Source organism: Nematostella vectensis, chromosome 10 (assembly GCF_932526225.1).
Source record: "Nematostella vectensis chromosome 10, jaNemVect1.1, whole genome shotgun sequence".
NCBI lineage: Eukaryota > Metazoa > Cnidaria > Anthozoa > Actiniaria > Edwardsiidae > Nematostella > Nematostella vectensis.
This window is the reverse complement of record NC_064043.1, coordinates 13,869,431-13,885,680: the sequence shown is the minus strand read 5'-3', so window position 1 is coordinate 13,885,680 and position 16,250 is coordinate 13,869,431. Positions and strand designations below refer to the sequence as shown.

Sequence of the window (16,250 nt, the reverse complement as noted above, 5' to 3'; positions counted from 1 at the left end):
GTTTTCCAGAAATTCATAACAGTCATTTATTAAACACCGCCTTTCGAGCGCTTCAACAGCGCATGGAGTTCCACGGAATATAACAAATGCCAAGCTCAAGTCCGCAATGTTGCATCCGGAACTGGTAAAATATTTGCCCGCAAAGGATAACGGTCTAGCCTCAGCAAAAATATGTCTGTTTGCAAAGTTGTTTGTTTACCAGTTTTTCTGTTAAAGAAAGTGTTTCCTCCGATTGCGAAAAAGAGGATCGCGTAATTCGAGGTAGAACAAGAAGGATTTGTAATAGGGTAAATAAAAACACAAACGGATCAAAAGCAAATTTGAAGGAATAAAATCGCTAAACACTAGTACTTTTTTAAATTGCAAGCAGCGAGAATAAAATCGCAAACGACTGATCGAAAAGCTAAACAGACATAAAAAGTTTTGCATTCGGGCAAATTAAAGACACAGACGGATCATATAAAACAGAAAGCAAGAAGAAACAAAATCGCTAAACAACACTTTTAAATTTGCAAACGGCAAAAATAAAAACGTAAACTGAAGAAATAAAAACAAAAACAAAAAACAGAGACACTGCGCCCCGTCTCGGCTTCCCTACATATGGTCTAATGGTTACAAGCGCCTATTGCCGTGACTGGAGGTTCAATCCCAGTTTAGGAAAGTTATAATATTTTTTTTCTTGTTTCTTACCTCCTTCCCGTGCGTTTAAACTAAAATAGTAGCCATCTGTCAGAAATCTGTCAGATTTCTCAACCATTTTTAAATTGTCTCTGGCCCTTAATGAATGGTGAAAACATCCTGGCTTAAAACATGATTTTTCGCTTACCGTGCAGTTCTGAAGTCAAGATCCATTTATCCGTGGCATTCACTGGGTGTTGCCATCCACAAAAATCATTGTTGAAGTCACAGGATAGTGAGACTACTCCTGGAGAATAGAAAAGCAGAAATTAAATTCAAGACAAACAAAAAAGCAAATTTAGAAACCACAATATCACAGAAATGAAAATCAAGACAAACAAGTAGAACCCACAGTATCACCTTGAATTAACAGAAATTTCAGAAGCAGCAACAGCAACGACCACGCCATGATGCACTTTGCAAACCATGGATGTTTTTCCTCTTCTTTCCTCTTTTCTTTTCTTTCTACTTTGACACTCGTTGACAAATGGCATTCGAAAGAGCATAACGAGCCCATATCAAACATATTCCCCATATATAGTGTCCTTCGCATGTATTGCCACTCGTTTTCAAATGTCATTCGAAAGAGCATAACGAGCCCATATCAAACATATTCCCCATATATAGTGTCCTTCGTATGTATTGCCACTCGTTTTCAAATGGCATTCGAAAGAGTGTAGTGTTTAATAGAAAAACCTTGATTATTTTTTATCTGCAGGTGTTTTTCGAAATGGAATTTGACTGTCACGTCCCAGAACCTCCCATAACCATATGGTTAAGATAGCGAAATGGATAAGTTTTGTTTCAAATCTTAGGACCGTTTGGCGAAGGAAATATCTTTTTAATGTCTCTGAACTAGTGTTTTGAAGTTATAACAGTGAGATTATCAATACAACTAGACCCTGCGCGCAGGGTTGACTGGGATACCTGAGATCTGTAACTTGTTTGTGTGACATGTATGACAAAGATTTTACTGCCTACTTTGGATATAATTTTAAAATATATATATAATCTGGTTTTTATTGTAAATGCCATATCACAACACTGATTGGGGCAAGAAAGGTAAGAGCATCATCTCTTCAGGTGTGGGTTTGACTCGAGGTGTGCTCATGAAAGTAGACAGGGCTGATTGTTCTATCTTCAAATACTATCCCCATTTCACAGTTAGCACCGAGATAAGATTAAGGAAAGCTAAAAATGCGTTATTTCTTAAACATTTTTTTGGTTCACTGCCCTCAATGTGCTATCACTTAGGGGTAAATTTATTTTAACACCCAAAGTAAGTCCTATTTTATTAAAAATATAATTTTATTGAAACGCATTATTTTATTTATGTAAGTTACAAGTAAACAACAACATTTATTTATTTTGAAGTCAAATGAGAGGGCTCTAGAATATCCAGACATGATTGAAATTTATAGAGCATAAACATATTTTCAAGATCAACAACACAACAAAGATATTACAAATCTCTTGATTTTATTGAAAATGTTCCATAAAAATAAAATGACATTCAATGAGGGATAAAGGTATTTTAGAGAATTAATAAAACTTAAGCTTGTCTAAAGGAAGCACCAAAGTTCCAAAATAGTTTTTTTATAGATTTAAGTAATGTAAATATTTTATTACTTTATTAAAATCGACATGGTAAAAATGATGACATTCAACGAGAGAGATCAAGATATTTTATAGTAAGAAAATAAAATTCATCTTAAGGTAGCCGGTCAAGTGTCCGATGTAAGTAAGATTCATCGACAAAGCGATTTGTAGGAGACGATTTCCATCAATTGTTTCAAACTGCTTCCAATTCAAAATAGATTAAGCAATCAAGGTAAATACCTCGAGTCCATTCATGAGTGTCCAGAGCACATTTAATTACGTCTTGAAGTAAGCTGTATGAGTCTAAAGCAGTCTTATCTTGAGCCGCGTGTCTCGCACTCGGGTCGCAAATTTAACACGAGTAAATACAGCGAAATCAAACCAAGCTGAGATGATTTTCCAGAATAACTTGGTAGAAATTGAGGCTATGGTAAAATATGCAGTGTTTTTAATTGATTAAAAAATTAATTAAAAATTAAATATTTAAAAATTTCAACTGTACAAATAACATGGATCTGAAAGCTGGAATCTCAAATTAAGATGGCGGCCATGACACAGTTTTAAATTATGCAAAAGGTTCTGGTAACTAGGCGTTGCGATGACGTAGGACAGTAGCCTAGATACTTTGTGTAAGAAAAAGGCTTCAGTAACGTCGCAATCAATACAATAAAATAAGAGGTATCGCCTGTGGCGCAAGGGTTCTTGGGAATTACATTGTGCAAATCGTGAGACGACAGAAAAAAAAAACAGTTGCATTTTATGACTGGGCTACCACAGGTATCCCAGTAAAAAGGTGGCATCTTACTTTTGTACCAAAATATGCTAGAAGCGTAATGGCAAGTGAAGAGAACAATTAACTCCATTTGCATAAGAAATCATCAAATCCCGTTAGTCCAGTCATTTTAGGTGAAAAATTAGGCCAACCCGGAACAAATTGCAACAGTACAAATCTCAACGGTTAAAGACTCTATTTTTATCACTTTATAACATATCAAAAGTTAAAAAAAAATTATTCCAAGCGATAGAAAACCGAATAATTCGTAGCATGGAAACGAGGCTGAAACACAGAAAATAATATTTTGACTCAGTATTCCCCTTAAAATATTATTTTTATATCAAGTAGGAACATAAAAAGTATCCCTGACCCTGTAGAGTAAGTGTCCATTATTAACTTCACACTATATGATTATCCAGCCAAAGTACTGAATATTTTACGACCGCTGGGCTGGCGTTCGCGAGGAAAAGAGACCTCTGCCATGAGTCGCAAGTTCGTTTGATCAAACCGCGGACGGGAGATCCAGAGCGCATGCTCCGTTCATTAATTACTGGCCACTATTTGAGCCCACAAAGACTAGCGCATGTGTGGAGCGTATATCCGCTGCGGGATAATAACCCCGCATTCGAAACGGCGTCCTCCGTAGAAATATCACGCGACAAATTATAAAAGAAGCCATTCAATGCCTTATCTTAATCCAGAAATTTCTCTCTTTTGACTAACGAGTAAATCTACCGTTTACAGTATTTGCATTTTCTTCTGGAATTAGCTGATCTAAGCTTACCAAAAAGTTTTGTACCATTTTCTTCGAGTCAAACTGTGCGATATTTACATTGAAGAAACTTGCCCGCCCAGATGTCTTGAAATTTATCCCACAAACAAAACAAAACTCGTCTTTGCTGCGTTTGCTGTTCAATCTTTTTAGTGAATTTTAGGTGATTGAAATTGAACAGTTGTTTTCTTTTTCCGAAGAGGTGAACTAACCGGAGTTTGATTCATAATTTGCGACAAAACCCATGCAAAGCATATTAGCATATTGACAGCTTTCGCGCGATGGTACAGGTTTTGGCACGTCATGCGGTCGCCTAGAAACGCTCACGCATGCGCAACGAAAACAGTTTTGACCCATGGCAGAGGTCTCTTTTCCTCGCGAACGCACAGGCACACCCGGTACTGTGCACACAACACGATAATCGGGACATAGCAGCTGGTCAAATGGCATCCTTGGAATGTAATTTGCATAGACAGCTTAGCCCCACACCACCCTAGACCCGACTTATCTATGTCATAGTTTCCTCACTAACATCTAAATTGTGAGTTGTTGTGTGAAACGTCACTTGTACAGCTATGGGGAGTACATGCGGACTGTCGACGTTTGCGACCTGTCGATCTAGAAGAGGGATGGAGAAGGGACAAAGAAATGTTTAGGGTAGTGTGGGGCTACGCTGTGTATGCCATTTACATTCCAAGGATGCCATTTGACCAGCTGCTATGGCCCGATCATCGACGGAAAGCTAAAATTGACGTTTAAAAAATCATTTCTCGCAGATTTCCAGGCGGATTGCTTAAAAACTCGATTCGGAGATAGTTCCATCCTTCTCCCATCTTGTACCAGTGTCAGTGTTTTCGTACTGCTTAAAATCCGGCAGAAAATCGCGCTGAAGCTGAAGTAGTCAGAATAAAGTTGGCAGCCTTGTCTCATTAACATACTTAGTATCGTCTCAAAATCCGAGACAAAGTTATATCGCTTTAAACATGTAAAATTGAGCTTCTTGGGAAGAAAAAACACCACAGACGCATACATTTACATCCCAACTAAGTTTATTTCATGAATAGAGCATGAAGATATAACTCATAGATGTTTATTTGCGTGAATTCGTATGTCCTTAGAAATCCTTCACTGACGCGGGTGGGAAGCCTGTGATCTCAGTAACTAGCTCGGATATTTTCACGATTGATCACCTCCTGTAATTGTTTTATATCCTAGAATAAAGGTCATAATAAACTCTCATTGCTTTGAAATGTAATTTTTTTTTTCAGAATAAGCTATACACCAAAAACTGGAATTCGACTGTGCCAAATTTTCGTATTCAATAAGACTTCTTCAGAGCACACTGATTCACGCCCCTAATGCAGTGGAACATATGCTAAGTGTAGCGCGTGCTCTACGGGTCATCTCATCGTTGACGCTGCTCTAAATACGCTACTGTACTCGGCCACCCTAAGCTGCTCAATACCTCAGAGAAACGGGGGAGGTGCGTATTTATCTTATTTGGCCTTTGAGTTATTTATTATAAAAGATTAAGCTTTAAAACTAGGCATTGTTATCTTTTTTTTCTATAGGCAAAGTGCCTCTAGAGCCGCCATTCCCAACGTCAGGTGTAAGAGAGCCGTGCTCCTCCCCTGTTCCTGTCCCGAGTGAAGCTAGGCAGTATGGTATGTTTCTTCGATAACTCTAAACCGGACAAGTGGTAACCTTTCGCATCAATTTTGAGATCAATTTCTAATCAGAAAATTGTTCGATTTGCAGTGACCGTTAGTACGAGCCAGCTGCCAGGATCTCACATGACTCAAGCGAACAAAACAAAGACATGACAAGATCGAGGCAGGAGCGCGATACGAACGATACCACAGAAGTCCTTAAGTCACTCGTTAATGACAAGGACCCGTTTGCACAGGAACCTGGTCTAAAGAACATTATGAATGGAATAAACGCCGATGAATTATTTGATGTTGTTAAAGCTCGCGTCAAAGGAGAGAAGATTTTATCTTCGATGGTCGGACAGTCTGTTGTCTCAGAAGGCTTCTCATGCTGATCACCTGTAGGCTAAGCTTTCATCTGACGCCAAGACAGCGCCTTCTACTGACGTTCATTATGTGCTTGATGTAGGCGCGCTACTGCACCTAATCACGTCGCCTTGGAAGTGCTCTTACCAAGAAAGGGGCGCCAGTATGTCAAGAGAAAGTTTGGCAACCAAGTGACCGTGGTGTTTGATGGCTACAACAACAAACCTCCCACCAAAAGTATGACCCATCTGATGCGCTCCGTTGGGAAGACGATTGTACTGTCAACTTCACGCATGACATGAAAGTAACAATCAAGAAAGATGCCTTCCTTTCAAACGCTGACAACAAGACCATTACCATGCTAAGGCGTTACCTTTCAGAAGCTGGATGTAGTACCTTATAAGCGGAGAACAACGCAGACGTCCTTATCGTCAAACAGCCGAAGAATCTGCCGCCAATTATCCAACCACACTTGTAGGGGACACAGATCTACTCGTCTTGCTGTGTTATCACACCCAGACAGACGAGCATAACTTATACTTCCGGCCTGAGCCCAAAAGCAACTCGAGTGGAAGTAGAGTTTGGATCATGAAACACGTGAGGGCAGAGCTTGGTTAGGAGATAAGTAGAGATAATTTTTTTTTCATGCAGTTTCAGGGTGCGACACCACGTCTCGACCTTCAGGAAATCCACGCCGTTCAAGAAGTATAAATTGCCGTACTTTCAAAGCCAAGCTAAAGTATTTGACAAGAACGTGTCAACTCTATGGTGGAAACAAGGAGAGAGTCTGGACAGCCTCCGGTACCGACGCTACTCCGAGAAAGTGGCCACCAAAGGCCGTCAAATACAGCCACAGAAGCTCTCTCACACATCTGCCGCAGCTAAATACCATGGTTATAGCGTGTTCTTGCAGGTGAAGTATTTTTATTTGATTGATTCTTGTGTTTTTCATTCTCATCAATCATATAATTTCTTTTGTATTATCAGGTAAACCAGTGGCAGTGCAATGAATTGGGAATGTCGATCGAGGATTGGGGATGGCATCTGACGAACGGCCAGGTACTCCCAAAACTAACAGACCTACAACTGGAACCTCAGAATTTGCTAAAGATGGAACAGGTTCAACTGGCGGGAGTGATTGCTCTACTGGACGTTGTAGTTGCCGGAAGCACGGCCTTGATTGCTCACCGGCTTGCCGCCAGTGCCGCAGTAGCGCATGCACTTCATCAGCAAGCAGCCCGAGGATAGCGACGATGATAACGAACTAGCCGATGATTGAAAGCGGATGTTTGCCGTAAAGCATATGCTTGCCGTAAATGTGAAAATAAATCACTTACAATATCCAGCAACTTGTATTGAATCATTTTTTATGTTGTTTCACCTAAAAAGCAATATTCGCTAGCAAGAATGCCAGAAAAAAGAGCACTTTCGGTTTCAGCCTCGTTTCCATACTATAGGAAAATAGCTCTTTCACGTTTTCCTAAATTTCGGATTGTTTCCGTGCTTGGATTCTTCGGGACTTATATAGTCATATAGCGGAGCCCCATAGTCATAGAAAAGCGGTATGTGACTATACGATAAAGTTTCCGTGGTCCAATGGGATACCTGTGTCTGGTGTTACCCTTGCTCTCTAATTGGTCGAAAATTGAAATGGGGCGAAAGTAGGAGCGGCGCGTACAGAAAGCTAAAGCATTCTATAAAACACTGTGAAAATACACGAATTTGAGTTCAGTCTCTTCAGTAAGGTGAACTCCAAGTTTAGCTTGGGTACGCCCTAGTGATTTTGTTAGACGGCGATTTGGTAGAATTGAAGACGTGAGACAAGTCGATAACCGGAACCTTCACTCCAAATTTCAGCGTAACGATAAGCAGATGAGAGTTGTGTTATTCGTAAAACTAGAACATGCAGTACCCTATTTGTGATCCTAAATCAGAAACATGTCAGGGACCAGGGCTGTAGCACGGGGTGGGGCACTGAAGGCACGTGCCCCACCCCCCCCCCCCCCACCTTACCCCCTAATAATTAAAAAACATTTAAGAAAATGACCAGTAGGGGCGTGGCTGTGCCCGGAATATTTTCTTAAGTTTCCTGCATTGTGTCACCCCCCATATTTCGAGGCCTGCTACGGCACTGGGGAGGTGGAATTATCACTTTTCTGGTTAAAGTTCGCACTTTCTAATTTTTTATATCCTGCATTTTTGCACTCACAATCCTACAATGTTCCAGTGTAAGGACATTTTAGATAAACCGTTGGGTATATTTACAATCAGTTAAACGGCTTGCTTTGGCTAAGGAGTACGTGGCCTAAATGAAATTTCATTTTAATCTTAAACTTCTAAAACGTCGACACAGCTGTGAATCCATTTTTCAATAAACATTGGCCCGCCAAATCATATTTCACAAATTTAGACAAAAATGATTTTAGTTCCTCTGTTAGCCTCTGCAGATTTACCGCCTATTTAAGTATGCTCTAGAAATTTTAATAATGCAATTTTGCCGAGTAACTATTATAGCACATTAAGGGCTATCCCAGTAAAAAGACTCAAGATCCAATGTTCAAGGATATTCTAATTCTAAAAATGAAAATTATCATGATTTTCTTTTTCTTTTATTCGAGTTGGACCCTGTTAGTGTACTTCTTGGACAGCTTCTTGCCCTGAAGCCTCGTTTTGATTTTCCGAGATTTCCCGTCGTCCTTTGCACGTCTCTTCCTCGCCTTGTGTTATGATTTGCATCACGTTCATCAGGCATCCCATGCTGCACTGCGGGTTAGCTCGAACGGCCTTTAGGCTCACCCACATACTGTACAGGTAACGAACTAACGCAAATAAAGAGTTAAGGTTAGGATGTACCATTTACACGATCGGCCTAAAGATTCGTATTCATAACCCCCTTTACCAAGGCCTTTTGGACCACGGCCTCTAAGACCCAGGCCAATTAAAGCCACCCTACTGGAACCCAGGCTTCTTGGAGCCGCCTTCTTGGACCAAGCCTCTTAAAGCTATCCCTTATGAACCCAGGCCAATTAAAGCCACCCAGGCCACTTTGAGACATATCTTGGGTCAGACCTCTTGGAACCGCCCCTTTCGAACCCAGGCCTCTTAAAGGTGCCACCCCTCTCGACCCAAGGCTTCTTGGAGCCACTCTCTTGAACAAAGGTACCCAAGGCCTAAGTGTGATTCAAAATACAGCTCTTTTTTGAAGACCACAAGTGAGACGTGAGACGCCTATTTTAAGAGATATATTATTTTTAGATATATATATATATATATATCTTAAAATAGGCGTCTCACGTCTCACTTGTGGTCTTCAAAAAAGATATAATGCGTGAGTGCAGGTGTTCATGTAACAGTGCTCAATACATAGGTGTAGAGCGGGATATATCTTGGTTTGTAGGAAAAAAAACACGCGAACTACCGTTTCATCTCTACAAGCCTGTTTCGTGGTTGCCCACTCATCAGGAGATTTATTAAGAATATATTACTATCATCACTTATATACTATCTATGTATAAAATTAACATAAAAATAGGGCGTGAAATTTGAATGGCTGTTATGATGAAATTGAATAGTTCAGCTGTTGCATATAACAAGGCTTTGTTCCTGTGACGGCACGAAGACACTAGCTCGTTACGCTTTTTCATAAGGAAAAAGCTGTATCAGTCCATTGGTAAAAAGCAGATTTTTCATATGAAAATACAGTATTTTCATTTGAAAAAACGGTATTTTTCCGAAATATATATTTTTGGGAAAATACCGCTTTTTTATATGAAATTACTGCTTTTTCATATGAAAAAAAAAACGGTAGCAACGATATATATTTGCGACCGCGTGTACACTGGGCCTAGGGTTCAACTAGAGCCATCAGCGGCCGTTTTATCGATATGCTCTTGAAAATTTCCGTTTCTTCCCATGTGAAGAAAACGGCAATCGTTCGAGATGGATAAGCTTGCCAAGGATTGAATAGACTTCAGTATTTATCGTGATGGAATTTTCCTTATGAAATACCGGCCACATTATATATTTTGTGCAAAATACCGTCCTTTTCAAATGAAGAAAACTGAAGCGCAAATCGACCATATCAATTTCAATAAATGTTGTCAGTGCAAATGGCAAATGGCGATTGGTATATGGCAGTTCTACGACCGAAAGTAACCATGCGTCTCGAAAAGAATATGGAAACATCAAAACAGTTATCCAGCATTAAAGGTTACCAATGCTTGGCTTTGACGTTGCTGGACTTTATTTAACACCTTAAATTTTACGAATATTTAGTACCCATAAGTCATTTAACATTTGCCATTCGCCATTTGTACTGAAAACCTTTTGTGAAATAGGTGTATTTTTTTAGTTGTGCGATGTTGATAAACGCTTTACACAAAATATAGTATTTGTCATCATCTATACGGGTTCCTCTTTGGGACCCTGTAGGCGGGTGTCACCTATGATCGCCTGACCGACTGACAAAAAAGACATGTAAAGCAATTTCCACCTAAGTAAATTAAGAATGACTGAAGACCTTTTGTAGAACAAATCTATTTTATTCTCATTTAGAACCTGTTATAGAGCACTCTCTAGCTTTCCCAGCTTGTGGGCGCAAATAGAATGCGTACAAATGCCCTACTGCATTATTTGTCGTATTTTATTAAAAAACGCTTTTTTGTAAAGCGTGCAAACCACATCCCGAACAATCATATCTCAACATAATTTAGAATCAACCATATTATAACATAAATTTGGTTAGACTGAGACAGACTCATCGTTTTGGGGGATCTTTTGCAGGACGGGTGAAGATCACACTTGTTACTATATTCTTCGTAGAATCAAAATAAAGATAAAATACTGTCCTTATAGAGTCTCTCTGTTGTTATAACTAGAAAACTGTAAAATAAAACTTTTATGATGATCTAAAACAACCGGAATCCGAAGAGCGGATTAATTGTAATTTGGTCAGATTCTCTCAATTCTTATGGAAAAAGCTTCGAAATTCACTAGTGTCCATGAGAAAACTAAGAAAACTACCTATCCCTTATTGACGGTTCTCCTTTTTTGGGGGGCGGATATTTACTGGAAAGGCCAAGACGCGTTTTTTTTAAGAATAGTAAAGAATATACTTCATTCGGCACTAAGGATGGTGTGATTGCAGGACTATGATTCTTTTTACTGGCTTATTACACCTTAGTCCAGGGGGAGGCTCCGATAAAAAAAAAACAGGCAACAAGGGTGATTGGCAAAAACAATTTTAAAGTGTTTCTGAAGCGAAAGGAAACATAGCCTTTTTGTATCATTTTTTTAAACCTCAAATATCAAAGAAACAAGATTTTAAAGCTTTTTCGATCCACAAAAACCCATTGGAAAAAAATATTGCGTGAAGTTGGTGTTTTGTCCTATCAAGTGCGACATCATGAAGGGCTTGTGACGTCACACTTGCTCAGCGGGAAGAGAAAAAGCGCGCGGAAGGAAGGCGACGGTCATGGCCACAACACAAGCCAGTAGAAGTTTACTTTGCGGATTCCCGAGGCCACAAAAGCTGCAAAAATGACGGCCTAGCAACTGACTTGTCAATGTTCCTTCCACCCCTAAAATGACACGGTGCAAATAGACTTGTGTGAAAATCGTCGGGGAAATCAGAATTTTGCACCTTTCGAACCTTAGGCAATTCGAACAAGCTGCTACGCCGGAGCCAACAAGTTCCGCAAAGTTGACATTCTTGTAGCTAGGCACAGAAAAACCGATAGCGAATCTAAGAGCAATGTGGGGTTCGAACTGTGAAAGGGTTTTAGAGAGAAATAAGTCTATCAAGAAGGCAAAGTCGTCGAGAAAATGTTAAGGTATTTGTCTCGTTCAGTTTTGATCGCTTACACGTGCGCTCGTTGGAGTCGCGTCATCGTTCTCAAGCCTTTTAATTGTTGTTTTTCTTATAATTCGCATTCAATTAAGCTTTATGAATTATCTCTAGTAGAGGGTCTTAACATGACTATCAATTCTAGCTAAAGATTTTTTGGATAATTATAAAAATCCTATGGGAAACACTGGACGAAAAAACGGATTTACACAACTTTGCCTATCGCGCAAATATGATGTAAATATCAGGCACTATATTTGGTGCCTGATTTGCTTTGGTAGTAAACGTGTATACAAATTTTATATTTGCATGTTGTGCAAACACTTTTCAAAGATCAACTTTGAATAATTTGCTTGGATGGTAAATTTGTATGTAAATTTCATGTTTGTATTTTGTGCAAATAACATTTCAAAGATCAACTTTGACTGATTTGCTTGGATGGTAAATTTTTATGTAAATTTCATGTTTTTATTTTGTGCAAATACAGTTCAAAGATCAACTTTGAATAATTTGCTTGGGTTGTAAATTTGTATGTAAATTTCATGTTTGTATTTTGTGCAAATACAGTTCAAAGATCAAATTTAGATTTGCATGGATTTACACTCACTAGATTATCTTTACTTATATCTGCAAGGTGTGTTTTCATATATCACTTAGTGTTTGACGGTGACAGTCGTGTGCGACAAATTGTTTTGTTGTCGCTTTTAGTAGGCCAAACATCTAAAATCATCATCAAGATACTAGTGAAAATCGTCGAGTTTTTTGTGTGTGTTTCTTATACGCGGGTTTGATGGAAAAAAGGCGAGAGCGACCAGATGGCGGTGTAATATATAGGTTATTTAACGGCTGGGAGGTCCGGCCTCGGTCAGCATTTCCCAGACCTCTGTCACAGTTTTTCTCTATTCGGACCGACCTCAAGTCGGTAAATAACTTATTTATTTTACCCTTAAAACATTGTTCGAAAATCCCGCAGTCAAGATATATTAGTATCTTGCGTCACAGTCACGTGGTTTCTCTGTATGTCGCTTACATACAGTAAAACCACGTGACACTTGTATTCCACTCACAAGATGGCGTCCTCCATGAAGCTGGAGTCCGAATATTAGAGCAGAGAAAGCTGAATTGTAAGCATTGGCCATGTAATCTTACTACCACCGTTTTTTATCTTAATTATATAGACATACACAGAAAACAGACAAAATCGCTTCAAATGATTCATCAGAATTCATCATTCGAGGTCCCGAATGTAGTTTCCTATATTATAATTTTACGAGTTGTGTATATAAGCTTATTACCTAGCAAAACACTGGTGTCTATATTATAAATAATTATGACACTGGACGAAATAAAGAATTTAAGTGCATTTAAGACATATCCGAAATGTACCTTAAATTTACTACTGTCTATATGTTGCATTTAAAGGCCACACTTAAAGTCAGTAGTAACTTTAAAAAATAATTTAAGTTACATTTAAGTGGGGCTCTTATAGTCAGTAGCAACTTTAAGTAGATATTGATTGTTAACTTAAATTCCTTTAAATGTAGTATTGACTTTAAGTAACTTTCTTTGCCTTTATCGAAAACTTATAATCTTTAGGAGATTTAAGACCAGCGGTCTGAGTTCGTCGAGATTTCTCGGAAAAATGAAGTTTGGGTGCCCTAGCTCAAAATTAAACTGGCAATAGGTATGGGTGACCATGGTATCCTGTGAAAGTTTGAAGCAATTTGGATAAATATTTTTGGCGATAGAAGCCGAAAAGTAATTTTTCGTCTCCCGCACCCGGATTTGAGACAATTTCGTGGTTGTTAGAAAAAGACTAAAAACCGGTTCGCAACGCGTGATAAAACAACTACAGCTTATATAAACCTAAAGAATAGATAATAAGGAACTCCCAGGCTGAAAGATAAGCTGTTCTGTCAGCACCTTATTATTTTACGCGATTTTATTTTATTTTATGTTTTAAGATGACTTTGAAAAGCCTTGAAATAATCGTGTAATATCGCCGATGAGATGTGGATTTGGCAAAAATGATTGCATTCATCGAAAAGAGCATCATTTCTACTTTTGATATGTGAAATAAAATTTAGGGGCAAATAAAATCCGACTTTTTTACAAGCCGAAATATGACCCCCACTTGACCCTAATTTTAAACAAATGCCGACACTCACTTTTTAATGCCTCGCTACCAAAAACTTATAAATAACAATTAAAACTCCCCAAAAAAAGGATGCAATATTATTCTTGAAAATACTGGTATTTGATCAAATATTCTTGTCTCTCTGATGTTTATATGCTTTTCAAGATTATATTTTCATAACATTTTAAAGTACAATCCGCATGCATGATAATTATTATCGGCACTAAAAACTTCCGGTTCTTTATTCTTCCGCTTCATGAGCATCTCAAAACTTTTTGCCACGAAAGTTATTTTTAAATCGTCCTATGTTTATTTCTATCCATCCCTCGTTCTATAAGCATTATATTATTTTCTTTCGTTCCCTACTTCCGTGGACTAGAAACGCGTACCATCTTCTGCTGTCGTGTTGTTATGCAAATTCGATGAGTTAATTTATTCAACAAGCGTTCATACAAAGAAATCAGGAAAAAATAACAGTTGAAGCTTTTCTACTATTGTTTATAATATAACCAACCAATTTCCATTCCCCAGGTAAATTGAGTTATAAAAAGAAAGTAAGAAAAAATAACAGTTGATGCTTTTTACTATTGTTTTCAATACTACCAAAAAAATTCCATTCTTGTCAGGGAGCATTTGTCCAAAAAAAGCTCCCTAGGTAAATGTTGAGGTTACTTTTCTGTTTTCATTTTTTCGCGCGTTAACTTAGGGCCTAACCGCACTAGGAGGACAAAATTTGTCTGGCCGGGATAAACAGCCGTCCAAATTTTGTCCTGGCCAATCGATTGTCTTGCTAACCAGTAAAAAAATCGCGTTCACTATTCACTTTACCGGCATACTACAAGCAAGACAACGCAGGATTCTATCATTGCGCGTAAGGTGCAGTAAACGCTTATTGCAAGCAGGTAATTACTCTCTATAAGCACTTCTTTACTCTGACAAAGTCTCAGGCAGGAGATCATAGGACCAGAGGACTGAGGAGGGGGGAAGGTGTGGCTTGCTCAACCATAGGTACCATTTGGAAAAAGAATGATATTTGAAAAGCCTTCAATAAGGGGGGGGGGGGGGGGGGGGGCGTTTACCCGGTGTATTATAGCCACCATCTTGGATTTGAGCAAAAATGAAAAACGAGGGGAGTGCATATCAATATTTGGGTGATCTTCAAACCCGCTCGGTCAATCTAGGGTATAAAATTTCTACCAACTGCCATCTCTTAGGGGGTGTTGGAGGATTTTTCAGATTTTGCTATCTCTTAGGGTGTAAAATTCGACCAACTGCTATTCCTAAGTGGGTGTTAAACGTTTTTTTTTTTCTATTCTGTTATCTCTTAGGGTATAAAATTCGATTAATTGCTATTCCTAAGGGGGTGTTAAACGTTTTTTTTTTTCGATTCTGCTATCCCTTAGGGGCAAAAATTCCTTCGACCTCACCCAATTTTCCATCTCTTAGAGGAAATAATTTCTGTTAACCACGCCTAAAGTGCCATCCCTAACGGGTTACAATCAATTTTGCCGACGGTCACCCCCGTCTGTTTTTATCGGAGTCCCCCTTCCCGGCAAGCTTGGCTACAACCAAAAAGTAGTCGGGGGGAGGAGGGGGGCGTACCATTAATTGGGAATGAAGTGATAGAATCAACAAGCTGCATCTCTATACAGGGGAACGCCGATTAAATCAGCGAGTTCCTATTACCGGGCCATGTACAGGTGTACATGGCCCGGTAATAACACAGGGTGCGGAGGCAGTAGAGGCTGCGGAGGAGGCAGCCGCCTACTTCCGTACGAGAGCTGCCATCCTAGATGAATGCCAACTAAATCACCCAATAGAAGCGAACGGCATCGACTTGTGCCACTTGTACTCCAGGTCCAGGCTCACCTTTCTTTCAGTGGCCACCCTTCCCACTATCTGCAAAGAGCTGGAGCTTCAAGTGCCCGGAGCAGCCCGACGCAAAGCTTCTTTTGTAGCCACGCTCGTGGATGTTATTCAAAGATGTAGTTGCGCAAAATAAATCCACGATTTCTTGGGTCCCGATTATATTTTTTTCATGGTTACATGAAATAGATTTCTGAGTCGGTAATCCTGTGTTCTGTTGTGAAGACCAGAGTAAATTTTTACACTTCAATACTCTCTTTTACTAAAAAGGAAAACAGCTTACGGTGAGAGGCCTCAATATCGCAAATGTCTCAGCGTTCTTGCATAATTTGTATTTTTATTTGATCAAATTTGTAGTTGAACAAAGGCTTTGAAAATAAGCGAATTTTGACAATTTGATCAAACTGTACAAAATTATGTCAGTATCGCTTGTTAATTAAATAAAAACATGCAAAACTCTCATTTTCTTCTTTTGGACGTTTTTCTTTTTAATAAGTAATTATCAGAAAAGTCTTATTGCCTATTTCCTCGGGACATTTCGTAGAAGACACAAGATTGATCGA

At 39.0% G+C, this 16,250-nt stretch overlaps 2 protein-coding genes across 3 annotated transcripts in view; both read right to left on the bottom strand.

Annotated features, from left to right (window-relative positions):
* LOC116614314 overlaps nt 1–1,324 on the bottom strand; it is a 66,644-nt gene extending 65,320 nt beyond the window's left edge. For both annotated transcript variants that reach the window (XM_048733434.1, XM_048733435.1), the window contains exons 1-2: nt 1,039–1,324; nt 827–925 (exon numbers count right to left, since the gene is read on the bottom strand). In XM_048733434.1, the coding sequence (XP_048589391.1) occupies nt 827–925; nt 1,039–1,270 (331 nt within the window). In that variant the 5' untranslated portion in view covers nt 1,271–1,324. The remainder of the gene's footprint in view (nt 1–826; nt 926–1,038) is intronic.
* Nucleotides 1,325–7,999: 6,675 nt separating this feature from the next.
* Nucleotides 8,000–16,250, bottom strand: part of LOC116614322 — a 31,587-nt gene continuing 23,336 nt past the window's right edge. Inside the window, exon 14 of the mRNA XM_048733333.1 lies at nt 8,000–8,658. Coding sequence (XP_048589290.1) covers nt 8,468–8,658 — 191 coding nt within the window. The 3' untranslated portion in view covers nt 8,000–8,467. The remainder of the gene's footprint in view (nt 8,659–16,250) is intronic.